Below are 18,110 nucleotides of genomic sequence, written 5' to 3' on the forward strand. Positions count from 1 at the left end.
CGTCAACTGCACGCACGGTTTTCCTAATGTAAGTTAAATCGCGAACTGTTTGCTTTTGCTGCGCTTACATACAACTTGACTCTTTGTAAAGTAGGGTAACTGATAACAGTGTATCGAATCAACTCCCTCCCAATATACCATACTAAAATTTGATTATTATACCAATTTCTTTTGATTTCATCACAGTAACTATGTTACATAATAATTAGGCTCTGGTATACTCGCTGATTATTATGCGTATACAACGAGTTAATTTTGGTGAAAGGATGTGCGTGTGTACGTGTGCGTGGGTGCGTACGTACGTGAGTGCATGGGTAAATACGTGAGTCATATTTGTGTATGTGTGTGTGTGTGGTGGGGGGGGGGGTCCTTATATGTGTAGGAAATGCAGGAATTTGGGCTGTAGACGACGAAGTTCAACAGCATATAAAATTTGGGCGGGACAGTCATTTCACTATCCGGTTGTTTTACTTGATGGAATATACGAGTTTTTTACGTTGTTTGCGCTTCGACTGCGTAGTGCCCGTCAACCATGCCTTTATTTGTACGCGTAGGTTGATTCTGCTTATCTGTACGCTTGACGAACTAGTGAAGACATTGCGCACTAACATATGCCGACAGGAACCATACAACCGTTAGAGCAAAATTTAATTTATGCTATGTTTGTTCCCACGAGCTGCCATTTTCTCGCACAATATCACGCCGGTGGCCTCGTGACAGCTTGTTGAAGCTACGCCCGAAGATGAAAACCGCACGGGCAGCCCTGCTCGGGGCAGCGATACTATTGTGTTGCCTCTCCGGTGAGTTTTATCTCTCTTTCTCTCGCCCACAAAGCGTGATGCGTATACACGTATATTATCTATAGCCGGTCGTTCACACGTCCGCTATACGCGTATAGCTATACGAAGTACGTAGGAAACGCACTCCTTTTGTCAGGATAGTGATACGCGTTTCGAACTGAGTATAGCTATACGTGGTCGTTCAGACGAGGGAAATTTATTGCGAGTACGTACGAAACTCTGTTTCGTACGCGTACGAACCGTGGATGTTGCTACGTGTGAACGCGCAATAAGTTGGGTTGTGCTGTGATATAAATGTCATACGTAACAGTTTTTTACCATGCTTATTATCTTATTAGACTGATTTGTAAATATTGAAATTGTGTGCAATGTTATTCTCCATTTTTACCCAATGTTCCTATTGTGTCCGATTATTAGTGGTATGAATTAGTAGCACGATTTTGCAGCGCAGCGGGTATACCTGCAGCTAGTAAAGGATGTGTAGAGTAAATTCCCCACCACTGCCAGAGTGACAGTTGGTAGATCATTGAAGTAGACTATGAAGGCAAACTTTTAGAGCAATAAAAAAAACTATATACCCAATTGCAAGGTTCAAGCAAAAAAGCCATCTTTTCTGCCGGACTATCACGCTAGGCAGCCTAAAACAGCTGTGTGGCACTCTCGCTAGCTGATACCGATTGCTGCAAGTGACAACACCGCATGAGAACGGCGTTGTGATGGATTTGCGAATACAATGAGCGGAGAACAGTGCATTGGGCCATGTACTTGTACAATGACTGAACTAGTACCTTAGACCAAGAATAACTAGTACTGACTACCAGCATGGCCGCCGTCGTTGCATTATGGGTAATTTGAAAATTCGCGACAACTCTCTGTAGGTACTGCATGCAAGGATTGAACAAGCTAGGCAGCTTTTGTGTTGAGTCTATCTGATAAAAAAAATATATGTGCAAAGTTGCACAGCACCCCCTTCTTTGATTAGCTACACTTACCGATATATGGGAATGCCGTTTTAATATTAAAGAATCACGGTTTTCTGTTCATAGGCCTACCACGAAGCAAATGAATATGCGCAGCTTTCTTAAAATTATTCAGATCTGCATCGCAAAATTAATTTATGAATCAATTATTATATAGTTTCGTCTCTCCATGTTGTAGCAAAACTAATCTACATTAACATATTATATTCAAACAAAAGTAACAGCGGGAAGTATGAACGAAAGCAATCAATAGTAGGAGCAAAATGTTTTCCGTGTTTGAGCGCCGTTTATATACACTTTATTACCTCCGCCAAGAGGTTGGCAGGAGGTTATGTTTTCACCGGCGTGTGTTTGACTGTTTGTTGGTTTGTGGGTTTGTGGGTTTGTGGGTTTGTGTACAGCCTAACTAAAAAAGTTATGGACGGATTGTCATAAAATTTTCAGGATAGGTCAGAAATGGGCTAACTTAGCATTGATGAGATTTTGGTGGTCATCCGGATCAATTAATAACATTTTCAGGATAGGTCAGAAATTGGCTAACTTAGAATTGATTACATTTTGGTGGTGATCCGGATCCAATTAATTAATTAATTAAATTTTTAGGATAGGTTAGAAATGGGGTAACTTAGAATTGATTACATTTTGGTCGTGATCCGGATCCAAATAATTATTTAATTAATTAATTAATTAATAAAAATTTTCACAGTAAGAAAATTGAGCTGCCTTGGCGGAGGTCTGTGCTCTCTGAGTGCTCTAGTTATAATATATTTCCATTTGGTGATTATATATCAAGAATTAATTACAGGTAACAAGCTTAAATAAAACGCTTATGAACAACGTCCCACACACACACGAACACACACACACACACACACACACACACACACACACACACACACACACACGCGCGCGCGCGCACACACACACACACACACACAACACACACACACACACACACTGTACACACTGTACACACTCACACAGCAGACAACACACGCAGTACGCACGCCACGCACAACACTACAAAACACACACAACACACACACGTTGCATGCATGCCTTCAGCGGCCCGGCTCAACGGTATATTCTGAAGTGACGATGCATGAACGAAATATTTAATCAAAATAAAAGGGGGTGGGTGTGGCGGTGAGGTGGTATCCCCCTCACGGTAGGGAGATTTTTGAAGAATTCGTGCATGAAAATGGCATTGTTCTGCACACTAAAATTCGAGTTATTAGGGTACTTATATGAGAAGTGGCATTTATGCTAAATCCCTCTATAACCCCGCCTCCTCGCTTTTTTTTTTTCACTCGATGCGATCAACGTGGACGATTGGCCCCTGGCTGTGCGCCGGAAGGCTCGAGGTTACCACACGACAGTGGGTCCGACTGAGCTATTAGACCAGTGAACAATGGGCACGAAGCCAGGTGTTTTTTCAGGGAGAGACGAGAAAGAGTTAAGCGACCAAAGACAGCGATGGTGTGAAGCAATTTTCAAGGCGGGTGAGGGTGTTCCCCTCCACAGTTAGAGTAATTGTTGAAAATATGTGCATCAATGGCATTTCGTTGCGCATTTCATTTTCATTATAGGTGTAAGGGTATAGGGGTATAGGCCAATCCCGATCAGGGCCCTTCTTCTCTTAATTTTGTACTCTCCGATCAGAGGGGTTCATGGCCTCCTGTACCCCCCTAGCTACGCCTATGTCCTCATTCAATCACTACGCGAATAGTTGGAATTAGTTTGATTTGTCTTTTTAGCAGTACCATGCAATGTTCATTTCGTCAAACTGCTTAAGTCCCTATATAAAAAGTTAAAAGTTAATTATTTTTGAAAAAGTTAGAGGCATATTGAATATAATCGAAAATAAGAGTCTACGAGGAAATGAACAGTAGATGTGTTGGAACTGCACTGAATAAACTTGCAATTTATTTAAATTACAAAGATTACATCGTTTAGAATACAATTTGCGTTAAAGATCACATTTAACATTTTGTTCGTGTTATTAAAAAAATGTCTTTTGCCTTTCCTCCTGATGAAGAACTGAAAACCATATTAAATTTGAGTTTCAAATAAAAACAAAAGTAGCTGCCAACATAGCCGCCTTCTATTAAATGAAAAAGGGAAATTTACCATGAAAAGAATTTTTTTGCCTCCCGTGATATGAGAACAGTTACTTAAAATAGTTTTGAAATCGGATTGAAATAAAAACGAGTGGTTCTGCGCAAATATGGCCGTCTATAAGTTCGAGATATATCAAGTTATTCACAAAGCATTTTCATTTTCTTTTCTTCTGTCAATAGAGTTCAGAACCATAAAATTCAATCAAAGCCGAACTTGCAACAACACAAATGCTGAAGCAAAGTAAGGAATTTATCTCTTCTTTAGTCATGGTTTTTGTTCTGCTGCAGAAAATCTCAAAATCCAAGTCAAGTCTTCTCGTCGATTTTGAGGATTTCGTTGACATAATGTGCATTCACTAACTCCTGTTCAACGAAAGGAGAATGAGAGCCAGCAGAATCGTGGCTGGGTCATTGTAGAACGAAGTTTAGACTTGACAATGCCTCATGTTAGAGAAGTTCGTTCAGCAGATGCAGAAGTAACAGGAATTGTGGCCAGTCCTGTGAAGACACGTGATGAGGCAGGAAAAAAAAAAATTTGTTTTTGTTTTCCAATCAACAGGGGGGGGGGGGCATGGCCCTTGTGCCCCCCTTACTACGCCAGGTGCATGTCCTGATTGTATAACGTACATGTGTATACAATCGTGGTGCCCATCTTAAGAATTGTGGCTAACATGTATAAGAATCGTGATAATCATTGTATAAACAATGACGTGATGAACATCTGTATAAGAATCATGTAACATTGTATAGGACCAGTACACACGCGCGTACACAAACTTCTAGAGAGGGAAAACGACGGACTCGAGGACAGAGTATGCAACCGTAAATCCAAGCCATAATCATGCTCCGCACCGCTCTCCTAAATCCCACTCGCTGATCCGCATCCGCTCCCCAACAGTCCTTCTCTTCTCCTGTTCTCCTCTCGTTGCCGCGCCAACCAAGAAACAGCCAGAACCAAGACAACACAAACAACAACAATAACAACTACGATGCACGACGATAGCACATCCCGCTGCCGTACAGACAGGAACTCACAGATATGTAATGAACAACTCTTGCGGGTCAGGCCAAGGAAGCTAACACGGATCTCTGTGCTAAATAAGCCGGAGGTTCGCACGCACAGGCGCAGACTCGTGCACAGTCACGATCACAGGATGCCGGCTGTTGCTACGAGAGATTGCGTTTGTCAAAGATGCGTGCAGCCGAGCTCCTATGGTGCACGCGCGCATGCCGTGTACGATACACGGGCGCGTTACCTGCGCGCATGGTACAATAGGTGCCGTGAGTGTATTCTGACCGTGCAGACAGTGCACATGACGCATGCGTGCATGTGTATGTGCGAGCATACGTGTGTACGTGCGCGACGTGCTGTATGTGCTGGTGACGCGTGTATGTGCACGCGAACGCTGTATGTGCACGCCACGCGTGTACCGTGCGCGCATTGCCGTGCTACGCGCACGCATTGCGTTGTAAGTGCATCCACGCGTGTAATGCCGCACGCACGCGTGTATGCGCACGCATGCGTGTATGCGCACGCATGCGTGTACGCGCACGCATTGCGTGTACTGTGCAGCACGTGGTGTATGGCGACGCATTGCGTGTACGTGCACGCACCGGTGTACCTGCACGCACGCGTGTACGTCGAGTGTGTGTGTGTTAGGGTAGGAGTTAGGGTTAGGGTTAGCGGGTTAGGGTGAGGCGTATATATATATATACCTAACCCTAGAATATAATATATACCCTAAACCCTGAATATAGTTATATATAGAGATATATAGGGTTTAGGGTATATACTTATATACCTCACCCTGAACCCCTACCCTAACCCTAACCCCTACCACCCCACACACACACCACGTACACGGTGCGTGTAGCGTGATATATATATATATATATATATATATAGGGTTAGGGTATATAACTATATATATATATTATATAGGTTAGGTATATATATATATATATAATATATATATATATATTATATATGATTATATATATATTACGTCCACCGCTATATATAATATATACCATAACCCTAATATTATATATATATATACCCTGAGCCTATATAATATATATATATATATATATAATATTAATATATATATTTTACCTTAACCCTTATCCAACGCCCCACGCGTACGCTCGTGGTCGACCTTGACCGCTCGATCGAGTCGCGAACTCGCCATCGGTCAGTGTAACGCGCTGCACACAGTTTCATAGAACGGTTCTTGAGGAGAGATCACGGTGCGGAGTGCAGAGATGCCAGCCGGCTGGCAGTGGTGCGGTCACTAGTATAACAGCGTTACAGGTCACGGCTGGTCAATCCATGACTCAGCAGTTAGCGCGACGTGGCGGCAGCCTAGCTTACGATATGATCCCGTCGTCCGCCGCCCCCCGCTCTCTCTCTCTCTCGTCTCTCTCGCTCTCTCTCGCTCTCTCGCTCTCTCTCTTCTCTCTCTCTCTCTCTCTCTCTCCTCTCTCTTCGCTCCTCTCTCTCTCTCCTCTCTCTCTCTCTCTATCTCTATTCTCCTCTCTCTTTGCTCTCGTCTCGTCTCTCTCTCTACATCCCATACAAAATACCCCATATATCTCTCTCCGCTATCTCCCTCTCTCATCTCATAATAACATAACATACATAAACTACTCATCATCTCAATCTCTCTCGCTCCTCTCTCATCTCTCTCATCTCTACTCTCCTCTCTCTCTTCACATCATAATCTCTCACTCTCTCTCCAGTGCCCACTCTCTCTCTCTCATTCTCTCAATCATCCTCTCCCAACCTCTCTCGATCTCATCGCCTCCAATATAAACTCTCTCTCTCATCTCTTCTCTCTCTCTCCTAATAACATTATATTTTAGAACTATTTCATTTACTCTCCTCCCCTCCACCTCTCTCTACTATATATATATAATATAATAATCTATTAATATAATAAATAATAAATAATATATAATAATAATATTCTAATCTCTCTTATCTATCTCTATCCTCTCTCCTCTTGCTCCTCTTCCTCTCTCTCCCTTCCCACCTCTCGCCTCTCGCTCGCTATATAAATATAATATATATATCTCTTTTCTATCATATCATATCTATATTCATATCTCTCTCTTCTCTCTTGCTCTAATTTAATAATATAACTCATCTCTCTCGCCATCTCTCTCTCTTTCTCTCTCTTTCAATTCTCTTCTCTCTCCTCTCTCTCTATCTCTATCTCCTCCTCTCTCTCAATCTCTCTCTCTCCTCTCGCCCTCCAACTCTCTCGTCTTATCTCTCTCTCTCTCTCAATCTCTCTCTCTCTCTCTCATCTCTCTCTCTCTCTCTCTCTCATATCTCTCTCTCATTGCTCCCTACTCCTATCTCTCTCCCTCTCACACTAGTTAGCAAGTATACTACAAGGACTAGCAAGAATCAACGCCTGATTAACATTACGAAGAATATGTATTGTAATGATTGTATAAGTACATTAGTATAACAATCGTGTGTGCATGATGTAAGAATTGTTTAGTCAGTGATAAGATCGTAGGATAAAATTGTATTATAACAATGACCGCCTGGAACATGTATAACAATAATCGGTACATTGTTGATATAAAGGACAGTGCCGTACACAACTTCTAAAAGCAGAGAGAAAAACATAACGACTCGAGGAAGGAGTTATGACAACCGTAAATCAAACCATAATCATTGCATCCACCACCCGTCTTCTAACCCACTCAACTGATCCTCACGATCGCCCAACACCCCCCCCCGTCTATGACTCTTTTCTCCCTGTTCTCCTCATCCGTATGCCGCGCCAACAAGAACGCAGACCAAACACCAACAGAACAAAAACAACACACAACCAACAATAACAACTCGTGCCGACGATAGGACACATCCGCCCCTCCGATAACAGACAAACTACACAGAGTTGTATATACAACTCTGCGGGGTCAGGCAAGGAGCATAACACGACTCTCTTGCATAAAGGGTGGAGGCGCAAAGACGCGTGCACATCAACAGAGTCAGGTGCCGGTGTTGCCACGAGAGCATTGGGTTTGTCCAAGATCTTGCAGCCGAGTCCTTTAATGTGCACGCACGCAATGCCGTGCTAAATACAACGCGGCGTGTAACCGTGACCGGCCTGAGTTACGAATAGGTCCCGACGTGAGCTGTTATCTGCCGTGCACAGATGCATATGACGCATGCGGCATGTGTATGTGCGACATAACAGTGATGTACGTGCGCGCACAGTGATGATATGTGCGGGTACGCAGTGTATGTGCAACGCACGCTTGTATGTGCACGCAGCCGCGATGTACGTGCAGAAGATGCGATGTACGTCGCACGCATGGTGTACAGCACGCAATCGTGTATGGCGCACGCATGCGGTGTATGCGCACTCTGCGTGTACGCGCACGTGGAGTACTTCACACGCGTGGATGCGTGTGGACGTGCACGCACCGAAGTGTACCGCCGCACGCGTGTACGTGGTGTGATCTTGGATAATAAGGAAGTGGGTTAGGGTTAGGTATATATATATAGGGTTAGGGATATATTATATACCCTCACCACTATAACCCTACCCTAACCACACACACACCAGCGTACACAGCAGTGCGTGATAGGGTATATATATCATAATTATAATATAATAGCGTTAGGTATATATATATATATATATATATATACCCTTACCCTATATCCAACGCCCACACGCGTACGATTCGCGGTCGACACGCTGACCGCTCGTCGAGCGCGCCAACTCGCAGTCGTCAAGTGTAAACGCGTGCACACAGTCAAGAACGGATTGATAGAGCATCACGGTGCGGAGAGTGAGAGATGCAGCGGTGTCAGCTGGTGGGTCACTAGTATAAGGTTACAGACGGCTGCGGTCAGCACCCTCCACTGACTCAGCAGTGCCGGACGTGGGTTGGCAGCCAGCTTACGATCTCGATCCGCGTCCGCCACCCACCACCCCCCCGCTCTCTCTCTCTCTCTTCTCTGCTCTCTCTCTCTCTCTCCTCGCTCTCTCGCTCTTCCTCTCTCTCTCTCCTCTCGCTCTCTCTCTCTCTTCTCTCTCTCTCTCTCTATCCTTATCTCTCTCTCTCTCTTAGCCTCTCCTCTCTCTCTCTCTCTTCTAGCTCTCTCCTCTCTCTTTCTCTCTCTCTCTCCTCTCTCCTCTCTCGCTCTCTCTCTCTATCTCTCTCTCTCTGCTCCTCTCTCTCCTTCTCTCCCCCCCACCTCTCTCTCTCTGCTCTCCTTCTCTCTCATCTCTCTCTCTCTCTCTCTCTCTCTCTCTTCTCTCTCTCTCCTGCTCTATCTCTCCTCTCTTGCTCTCTCTCTCTCTCTCGTTCTTCCCTCCACCTCTCTCGTCTCTCTCGCTCTCCCTCTCTCTCTCTCTCCTCTCTCTTCTCTCTCCTGCTCTCTCTCTCTCCTCTCTTCTCTCTTTCTCTGCTATCTCTATCTCGCTCTCTGCCCTCCACTCTCTCTCTGCTCTCGCTCTCCCTCTGCCTCTCTCTCTCGGCTTCCCTCTCTCTCTCTCTCTCTCTCTCTCTCTCTCTCTCTCTCTGCTTATCTCTCACTCTATCTCCTTGCTCTCTTCTCTCTCTCTCTCGTCTCTCTCTCCTCTCTCTCTCTCTCTCTCCCTCCCACCCTCTCTCTCTCTCTCGCCTCTCTCTCCTCTCTCTCTCTCTCTCTCTCTCTCTGCTATCTCTATCTCTCTCTCTTGCTCTCTCTCTCTCTCCCCCACCTCCTCTCTCGCTTCCTTCTGCTCTCTCTTCTCCTCTCTCTCTCTCTCTATCTCTCTCTCTCTCTGCCTCTCCTACTATCTCTCTCTCTCCCCTTCTTTTCCTCTTCGCTCTCCTCTCTCTCTGCTCTCTCTCCTCTCTCTCTCTCTTCTCTCTCTCTATCTCTCTCTGCTCTCTTGCTCTCTCTCGCTCTGCTCTCTCTCTGCTCGCCTCCCACCTCTCTCTCCTCTCTCTCCGCTCTCTCTCTCTCTCTTCTCTTCTCTCTCTCTCTCTCTCGTATCTCTCTCTCTTGCTCGCCTCTCTATCTCTCTCCTCTCACCTAACGTTAAGCAGTAATCTACTACAAGAAATCAACGGAGGTTAACATCACGCAAGATTCTATGAAACATTCATGTCTGCAGTTGGCGTAGCCAGCAATTGGAAACAGGGGGCAGGCGAGGCGAGCGAAGCGACCGGGGGATAGGGTGTGGAGGGTATCCCCCCCCCCACGGTTAGGGAGATTTCTTGAAAATTCGTGCATGAAAATGGCATTTTCTGAACACGAAAATTCAGTATTAGGGGTTAACTTATATCAGAGTGCATATGCTAATCCCTTCATTACCCCCCTCCTCGTTTTGTATTTTTTCCACTCCGATTCCGATAACGGAGGACGAGACCCTTGGACGAGCAGAAGGGAGAGAGTGACGAAGAGAATCATGCCTGGGCATTGTAGAACGAAGTTTGAGACTTTCTCATTTAGAGAATGTTCGTCAGCAGATGCAGAAAGTAACAGGAATTGTGGCCAGCCTGTGAAGACGCGGTGAGAGGCAAGGGAAAATATTTTTTTTGTTTTGTTTGCCAATCAACAGGGGGGGCATTGCCCCCTTGTGCGCCCCCCCCTTAGCTACCCAGTGCTCACACGATGCTGCCGTTGTTGCTACTAGCAGAAATATACCCGTAGAACCAGCCAAATCGTGTCTTTAATAGAAACTCCATTAAAGTGACACAGCATTAAAGTTAAATTTCATGTACTGAAAAGAAACCACTTCACTGGGCTCAACAGAACACTGGACAGCCACTGGCACATGACTACTGTGTCAGTACGGTCTGTACGTCAAAGCAGAGTGAGCAGGGGGGGAATCTGCAGTAGGGGGGGAGATCTGAGACGTTGCACCATCTAATTGGAGAAAGATTTTTGTTTGAGCCAGAACCATCTCCCAGATGTGGTGATTCTTATATGTCTCACACGCGGCGCCAGTCAAGAGACGTAGTTTGTAAAACTCCCACGTATTGATTGTGAATCTGCTGTACGCACTGCCATCTATTGACGAATAGCATTTTTTTGAAGTTTTGACTTAATACTGAATACTTAACTTTTTTAAATTTTTTCTCAGCCAGAAACCATCTCCCAGACGTGTGATTCTGATATATCTTCAGTAGCCGATGAGTGACAAATCAGGGGCCGAAAAGCGGGAAAACACAACAACACACACACACACACAAGATGAGCCAAGATATTAGTATAGATTCAGTAGTTATTGTGTATACCCCCGTCACACCGACGGCGACCATCCGCGACCATCCCGACCGTACGGCGACCAAAAATGTACAAAGGCCGACAAACGCGAACCACCACGCGTTCTTTCGCGCCGTTCCACGGGGTAGAATCGCCGAACCTTGGCGTTTGTTTTGAACCATGCTGCAAATCAAAACGCCGCTGACTCCGGGCGTCATTGGCGATCAATTGCGCGATCATTGGCGGACCACGGCGACCACACCACATGTCTGGACGCTACCACACGCTTTATACCGCTTATGGCGACCTTGGCGCGCTCGGGCCCATGTTCAGCAGCGAGTAAGGACGCCACCCGGTGTGACGGGGGTTTTAGGTGCTTGTGATTCTTCATCGGGCAGCGCGGGCAGCCTGCACAACAAAATGCCAGAATGTTTCGCGAGATATTTCGCCTCCATGTGCATTCTATACGAGTATTAGAAAAGTGTAGTGGATTCTCCAAAGACGTCCTAATAGGGATAACTAGAACTTCCTCAACAAGACGCGTCTCTTTTAGTAATATGGCTTAACACACAGCGCAACGCACGCCACGCACACACGCACGCGCTCATGCCACGCACGCTCACGCACGACGCACGCACGCACGCACGCACGGCACGCACGCACGCACGCACGACGCACACACACACACACACACATACACACACATATAATTATATATATATATATATAATATATATATATATATATATATATATATATATATACATGTCTCGCCCTCGTCGTTCGTTACGTCGGGCCCTCTTGTCATGGCACCCCTTATCGCGGTGAACGGATCAACGAATTAACGGCAAGAGCTATCAATATCTCGGTGCATCCCTACGCGCCCGGGCATTCTACCTAGTTCTACGAAGGTTGTTCAAGTTCGGCCCATGTAAGTCTCCACACAAACGCCGTATCGTCACGTATGACACAAACGTACCGCTTCTTTACCAACGCATTTCCATTAGGCCATTGCGCACTCCTCGCTGTGTATGTACTGACTCCACGTGCTTACTGATCCACTATGGCTCGTAAAAAACATGATAGGTTCGTGAGGTTGGCAGCACCGTGCTCGCTATCGCACTTACAGCAGTAATAACGCTTACAACTTTGATAAAACGAAAGGCAGCTAAAGTTATAATAATTATTCTTCAGGTGTGTATTCGAGATTATCGTTCGCGGAGCAACCCCAGGATGAGGTCATTATTCGATCAGGGGAGGAGGATATACTTACCTGTGTCGTGAATGATGACGGAATAGAACCAAAGGTAAGCTGTGAATAAATTATGATCGTGTTCGATTGCTATATCAAGTGACATAGCTTATTATAAGACAGAGCCTGTGCGTTCCACCCGCCTGCGCAGCGCTTCGTGATGTATTCAGTATTGGTATTCTAGATATGGTATGTCTCCAATGAAGAATAGTGCCCAGTAAAAATGGAAGTGTCCTTGCCTCGTTCACGCGTAAAGATGATTCACGATGACTCACCAAGCTGGTGATGGCTTTGTCGGTTCTCATGTACTTTTCCTTTTCACTGGCAGTCTCTGGTAAAGTGGGTAGTGATCGTCGATGAGGCTGCCAAAGAGATTTATCCGGGAAACCCTCCTTTCGAGAGATACACGTATGTTGATGAGAACCACAACGGCGGAAACTACAATTTACGAATAGCAAACGCCTCGCCAGAGGACAACGCCGCGTTCAGATGCGCATTGGATCACGGTTCGACAGAAGAGGAATATGAATATTCAAACACTGCAAAAGTCTTCGTTGCAGGTAAACGGGAATGCTATATCACTATACCCGCGCCATGGGACCCATGCACTAGGCCTAATTGTAATTCTGGGGAATTATTCAGCGGTTCGAGTAAAATCGCCTGCACGCAAGCAATTCTACGGGTTTTGGTTATCTTTCTCAGTTGTCCAGAGAGACATGATACAAGATTGCGTGGCACAGCTTTGCTGTTGATCCTAAGCGCTGCGCGCGGATGAGACGCGAAATTCCCCGGAATATGCGCACGCGACCGCGGGGATGTTCAAGTATGAAGCGCTGTCCGCAGTGGAGACGTGCGCCAAATTCGAGGCCCGGCGCACGTCTCCACAGCGCTCAGCGGATGGTCTGTAGTTTTAGAAGATGACAATGATTATATATGGACGATATTCTAGGAATTGGAGATTATAAAACAGTAACAAAAATCGCTCAGGCATGCTCCAGATTAGCTGAATCAAAAAGATTAGAATTTAATATGAACAAAACAAATACAATGATTATAAAATTCACAAACAAAGAAAGGATAGAGAAGGAGATATTAATAGGCAACCAACTAATAAAAAAATGCACCAAATATTTATACTTAGGGGATTTAATTAATGATATAGGAGGTTATAACGATATGATAAGAGTCCGAACTGAAAAATGTAGGTTTATGATGATGGAAATATGATCATGGGCAGAAGAGCAAAATTATGGAAATCATACTATAGAAGTAAGAGTGAACTTATACGAATGCAGTTTTACCTCCCTTCCTAAATAACAGTGAAACATGGACTAACTTAACTAGGGAAGAAGGTAAAACTGTGGCGGATTTCCAAAAGAAGAGGCCTGCGCCAATAATAATAATCACGCAGAAAACCTACAAAAAGGCATTGGAAAGACGATGAAATTCTAAGGAAAGATACGGCAGAGGATCAGCCTAAAAATGAACACTAAGTTTCTATACGTAAATCGTGGTAAAAATAAGTAAAAACGCATTATTTTATTAAAAATTCCGCATTATTTAGCGTATAAAACATCCAAGAGATAGCGCTGTGCCATCGGTAAACATTAGCTCCGTTGCTTCGAACATTGGTGTGTGTTTTATGAATTGTTAATAGATGACGCCACTCGTTCACTTCCGACAGCGCAAGTGAAATGCAGAACATTTTCGTTGTTCGAATGCGAAATGCATCGGCCGGGCCATTTCATTATATACGAAAAGCAAACAGTCTGCGCGAAACGCACCTACCGCAGTAACGGGTCCACGTCTCGTTTGACGCCGCCATTCATGCCCATCAAGCGAAGAAGGCCGAGGGCTTATTCTTTATTACGGCGAGATGCGCAAATAAATGCAACAACAGTACGTACGGTGCGAGTCTGCGTAGTGCCGCCTAAACGTCGTCTGTTATTTTCTTTTTGCGTGACAAACTCCTTCGCAGAAACCGTTTCCTAGCCTAGGGCAGATAGCCTAGTTTCCTGAGATCGGCGATTCATGCCTCGGAATAGTATGTACCTAAAAGTTAGAAGATAAGCGAGTGCGGACGTAGACTCGTGATTGCGAAGACACAAACAGTGTCAACTCCTTCCGGCAACGCCTCGGTATGATGGCCGCATCACGTCCAGCCAGTATGCCAGCCGTCTTATTAGTTGTTTTAGGAACCAATACAGATAGGTACGATAAATGAGATGTGATCAACGAAGCCGATCGACCTTGGCGTGCCTATCTGAAGTGGACACATGACGAGTCGACGATCGGCTCTCTAGAGGCTAGGCTAGTATCAGTACAAATCTATACATCGTCTTATAATATCGATTCAGGCTTTAAGTCAATACTACTTCTACGATATTGGGCAGTGCCGCGACCCTTGTACTACTTTATGGCCAGCAATGCCAATACGGAGTTAGAGGCAACAATGGCGGCAGTGTTGTGAAGACAGAGCCGGGCTTGCATAACGCTATTACGTCGCTGATGGAAACCGGCCCTGTGACGGTGACTGCGGTATCGTGGCGAGTGCGGGTGCTGAGGTGCAGTCGTCTCGAACTAAATACTTTACGGCGTTCTGGCTAGAAAACAACGTTCAGCCTACAGCTTAGTTAAAACCGTGAGACGGACTGTATGAACATGGACGGGGGCCGTATCGAACGATGGACGAGGCGGTGTGGATGGATGGATGGTATGGAATGATGGACTGGATACGGAGGATCTGGATGGATGGACTGGATTGATGGATGGATGTGGTTGATGGATGGAGGATGGATGGCATGCGCTGGATGGTGGATGGATGGATGGATGGATGGCATGCGCATGGCTTGGATTGGATATGGGATGGTAGGATGGATGGATGGATGGACATGGATGTATGGGATAGGATGGATAGCATGAATACATGGATGGCATGGATGGATGGATGGCGAGGATGGATAGTGCATGGTAGATGGATAGTATGGATTGCAGTGGACGCGGAGACGGACGGGCAAGGCGGCGGAGTACGCGGGCGTGCGGGCGGCTGAGGACGGGCGCGGGCGTGCGGGCGGCGCGGATGGATGGACATGGATGCGAAGTTCGCGTCGCGGTTAATTGGATGGCAATAGGCATGGCATGATGGATGGTGATGGCGCATTGGTTCTTATGGATCGTATGCAGATGGGCAGGGATGGCATTAGATGGATGCGAGCGATGGAGGGATGCCTATGGGCGTTGATGTGATGCGCTGGTGGCATGGCGCATGGAGATGGGATGGTCATGGCATGATGCATGCATGCATGGATGCATGCGATGCATGGATGCATGGGGATGAGAGTGGATGCGGGTGTATGTGATGGATGGCTCTCTCCTCATTGGTCATGGTTACTGGCAATGGATGGATGGCTCATTGGGATGGATGGCACTGGCATGGGATGGATGGATGGCATGGATGGATGGATGATGGTGGCAGGGATGGATGGCATGGTATGGATGGATGGATGGATGATGCGGATGTTGAATGAACTGGATGTTAGTATGGCATGGATGAATGGGTTATGCGCATGGATGGATGGATGGCATGGATGGGATGGCATGGATGCGATGGGCATGGCCGGATGGTATGGTCATGATGGATGCGGATGATGGTTTCGTCCTGTGGCCATGAGGTCTCTCTTGTTGGTCGGTGTCACCCTCGTGGGATGGAGGATGGATTGGATGATGGCATGGAGGGATTGGAATGGATGGATGGTCATGGCATGGATGGATGCGATGGATGCGATGGCATGATGGCTAGGATGCGATGTCATGGGTATGGATGATGATGCGATGGATGGAATGATGCGATGGATGGATAAATATGGATGTATGGAATGAGATGGATGAGGATGGATGGATGGATGTTGGATGCGATGGATGGATGGCAATGGATGGATGGATGGATGATGATGGGGGGATTGGATGGCATGGATGGAATGCCTCTTGCCAGTGGGTGCGTTGGGTGGGGTGGTCGGCCGTGGGTGGATGGATGGACGGATGCATGGGATGGAGGTATGCCGATGGCGATGGATGATGCAATGGCATTGGATGGATGGATGGATGGATGGATGGATGAGTGATGCGAATGGATGGGATGGATGGATGGATGCTGGATGGGATGGCGATGTGGCGTATGGATGGATCGGAATGGCAGATGCGTCATGGATGGATGGGATGCGATGGATGGGCATGCATGGATGGATTGGCATGGTATGGTAATGGGATGGATGGATGGGATGGATAGCCCACTCCCACCATGGAATAGAATGATGGATGTATCGGATTAGTATGGCCTATGATGTGTACCGGACGGACGGACGCGACGGCCGCGGACGGTGCGCGGCGGCTGCGGGCGCGGCGGAAGCGGCTGCGGTGCGGCCCTCCTGCGGCGTCATGGATGAAGGTATGGTTCCGTGAATGGGAGGGATGCGATAGCTGGAACATGGCATGCGCATGCGATGGATGAGGATGGATGGCATGGATGGCCATGTATGGTTGCGGATGGATGAAGGCGATGGCCAAGATGATGGCTTCATCCCGCATGGCATGGATGGCATGGATGGATGGATGATGGATGGATGGATGGTCATGGATGCGCATGCGCATTAGATGGAGATGGATGGCATCTNACACACACACACACACACACACACACACACACACACACACACACACACGCGTACGCACGCACGCAAGCGCGCGTGCACACACACACACACGCTCGCTCTCGCTCTTTCTCTCTCTACCTCTCCCTCTCGCTCTTTCTTTCTCTCTCTCTCTCTCTCACTCACACACGATGTAACTCTCTATGCGCAAACTGTAGCTTTCCAAGTAAGCGAACTAACCCTTTCGCCATCAGCGTGCCTGTATACAGATCCACCTAAATACACGTTCACGCTCGCAGGGCCGCATTCAGACATGCGCGCATACACGCATGAACGCACACACGCGCACGCGAGCTTCCCCACGCGGATACTCATCAACGTATACGCACGCGTGCACGCGTAAATGCACACGTAAACGCACGCATGCACGCATTTACATCAATAACTTCGATTCTCATCCCCGGCATACAGACTAATGTACCCTATCACCTATAGCGCGGGCTAAACACATACACGAACATCGTACATGCGTCGTACCCATAGAAATAATATAGATAGACTAGAACGCCAATTTGCCGATAGCTCTGTACTTAACATCAAGAGCGTATTAAGTATGCTTTATGCATAATAAGCTTAACCATACTTAATACGCTCTTGTTAATGACATAGTGTCTCTATATATTTCTATGGTGGTACCTCACGTAAGAATGTCATTACTCCTTTGTCCGATGCGCGATCACTCATGCTCGCGTCAACAGAATCCGCTTGCCTCGGGAAATGCTAATGATCTCGACAGTAAATTAATGAAGATATTTAATTGACGCGAGTAATTTGGTGACAAAACGTCGGAAGTGCGGCAGACGCCCTTGATGTTCGAATTTGATTTTGCTAATTAAATGTATAAATTGAAAGATTGAACTAATGCATCGATGCAAATCACAATTTCCGCTTACAGAAAACTTATTCAAATGAAAGCCTTATAATTCGTGTGTGTGTGTGTGTGTGTGTGTGTGTGTTGTGTGTGTGTGTGTGTGTGTGTGTGTGTGTGTGTGTGTGTGTGTGTGTGTGTGTGTGTGTGTGT

General features: G+C 46.3%; 1 protein-coding gene across 1 annotated transcript; it reads left to right on the forward strand.

The window, feature by feature from the left end:
- The first annotated feature begins 697 nt into the window (after positions 1-697).
- Positions 698-14,853, forward strand: LOC106816066. The gene is made up of 4 exons (XM_014820621.1): positions 698-800; positions 12,326-12,438; positions 12,712-12,943; positions 14,777-14,853. The coding sequence occupies exons 1-4, from the start codon at positions 743-745 to the stop codon at positions 14,851-14,853; spliced, it is 480 nt and encodes a 159-aa protein (XP_014676107.1). The 5' UTR covers positions 698-742.
- Positions 14,854-18,110: the final 3,257 nt, after the last annotated feature.

This window comes from Priapulus caudatus, unplaced genomic scaffold, assembly GCF_000485595.1.
Source record: "Priapulus caudatus unplaced genomic scaffold, Priapulus_caudatus-5.0.1 Scaffold1274, whole genome shotgun sequence".
In the NCBI taxonomy this organism is placed as follows: Eukaryota; Metazoa; Priapulida; class Priapulimorpha; order Priapulimorphida; family Priapulidae; genus Priapulus; species Priapulus caudatus.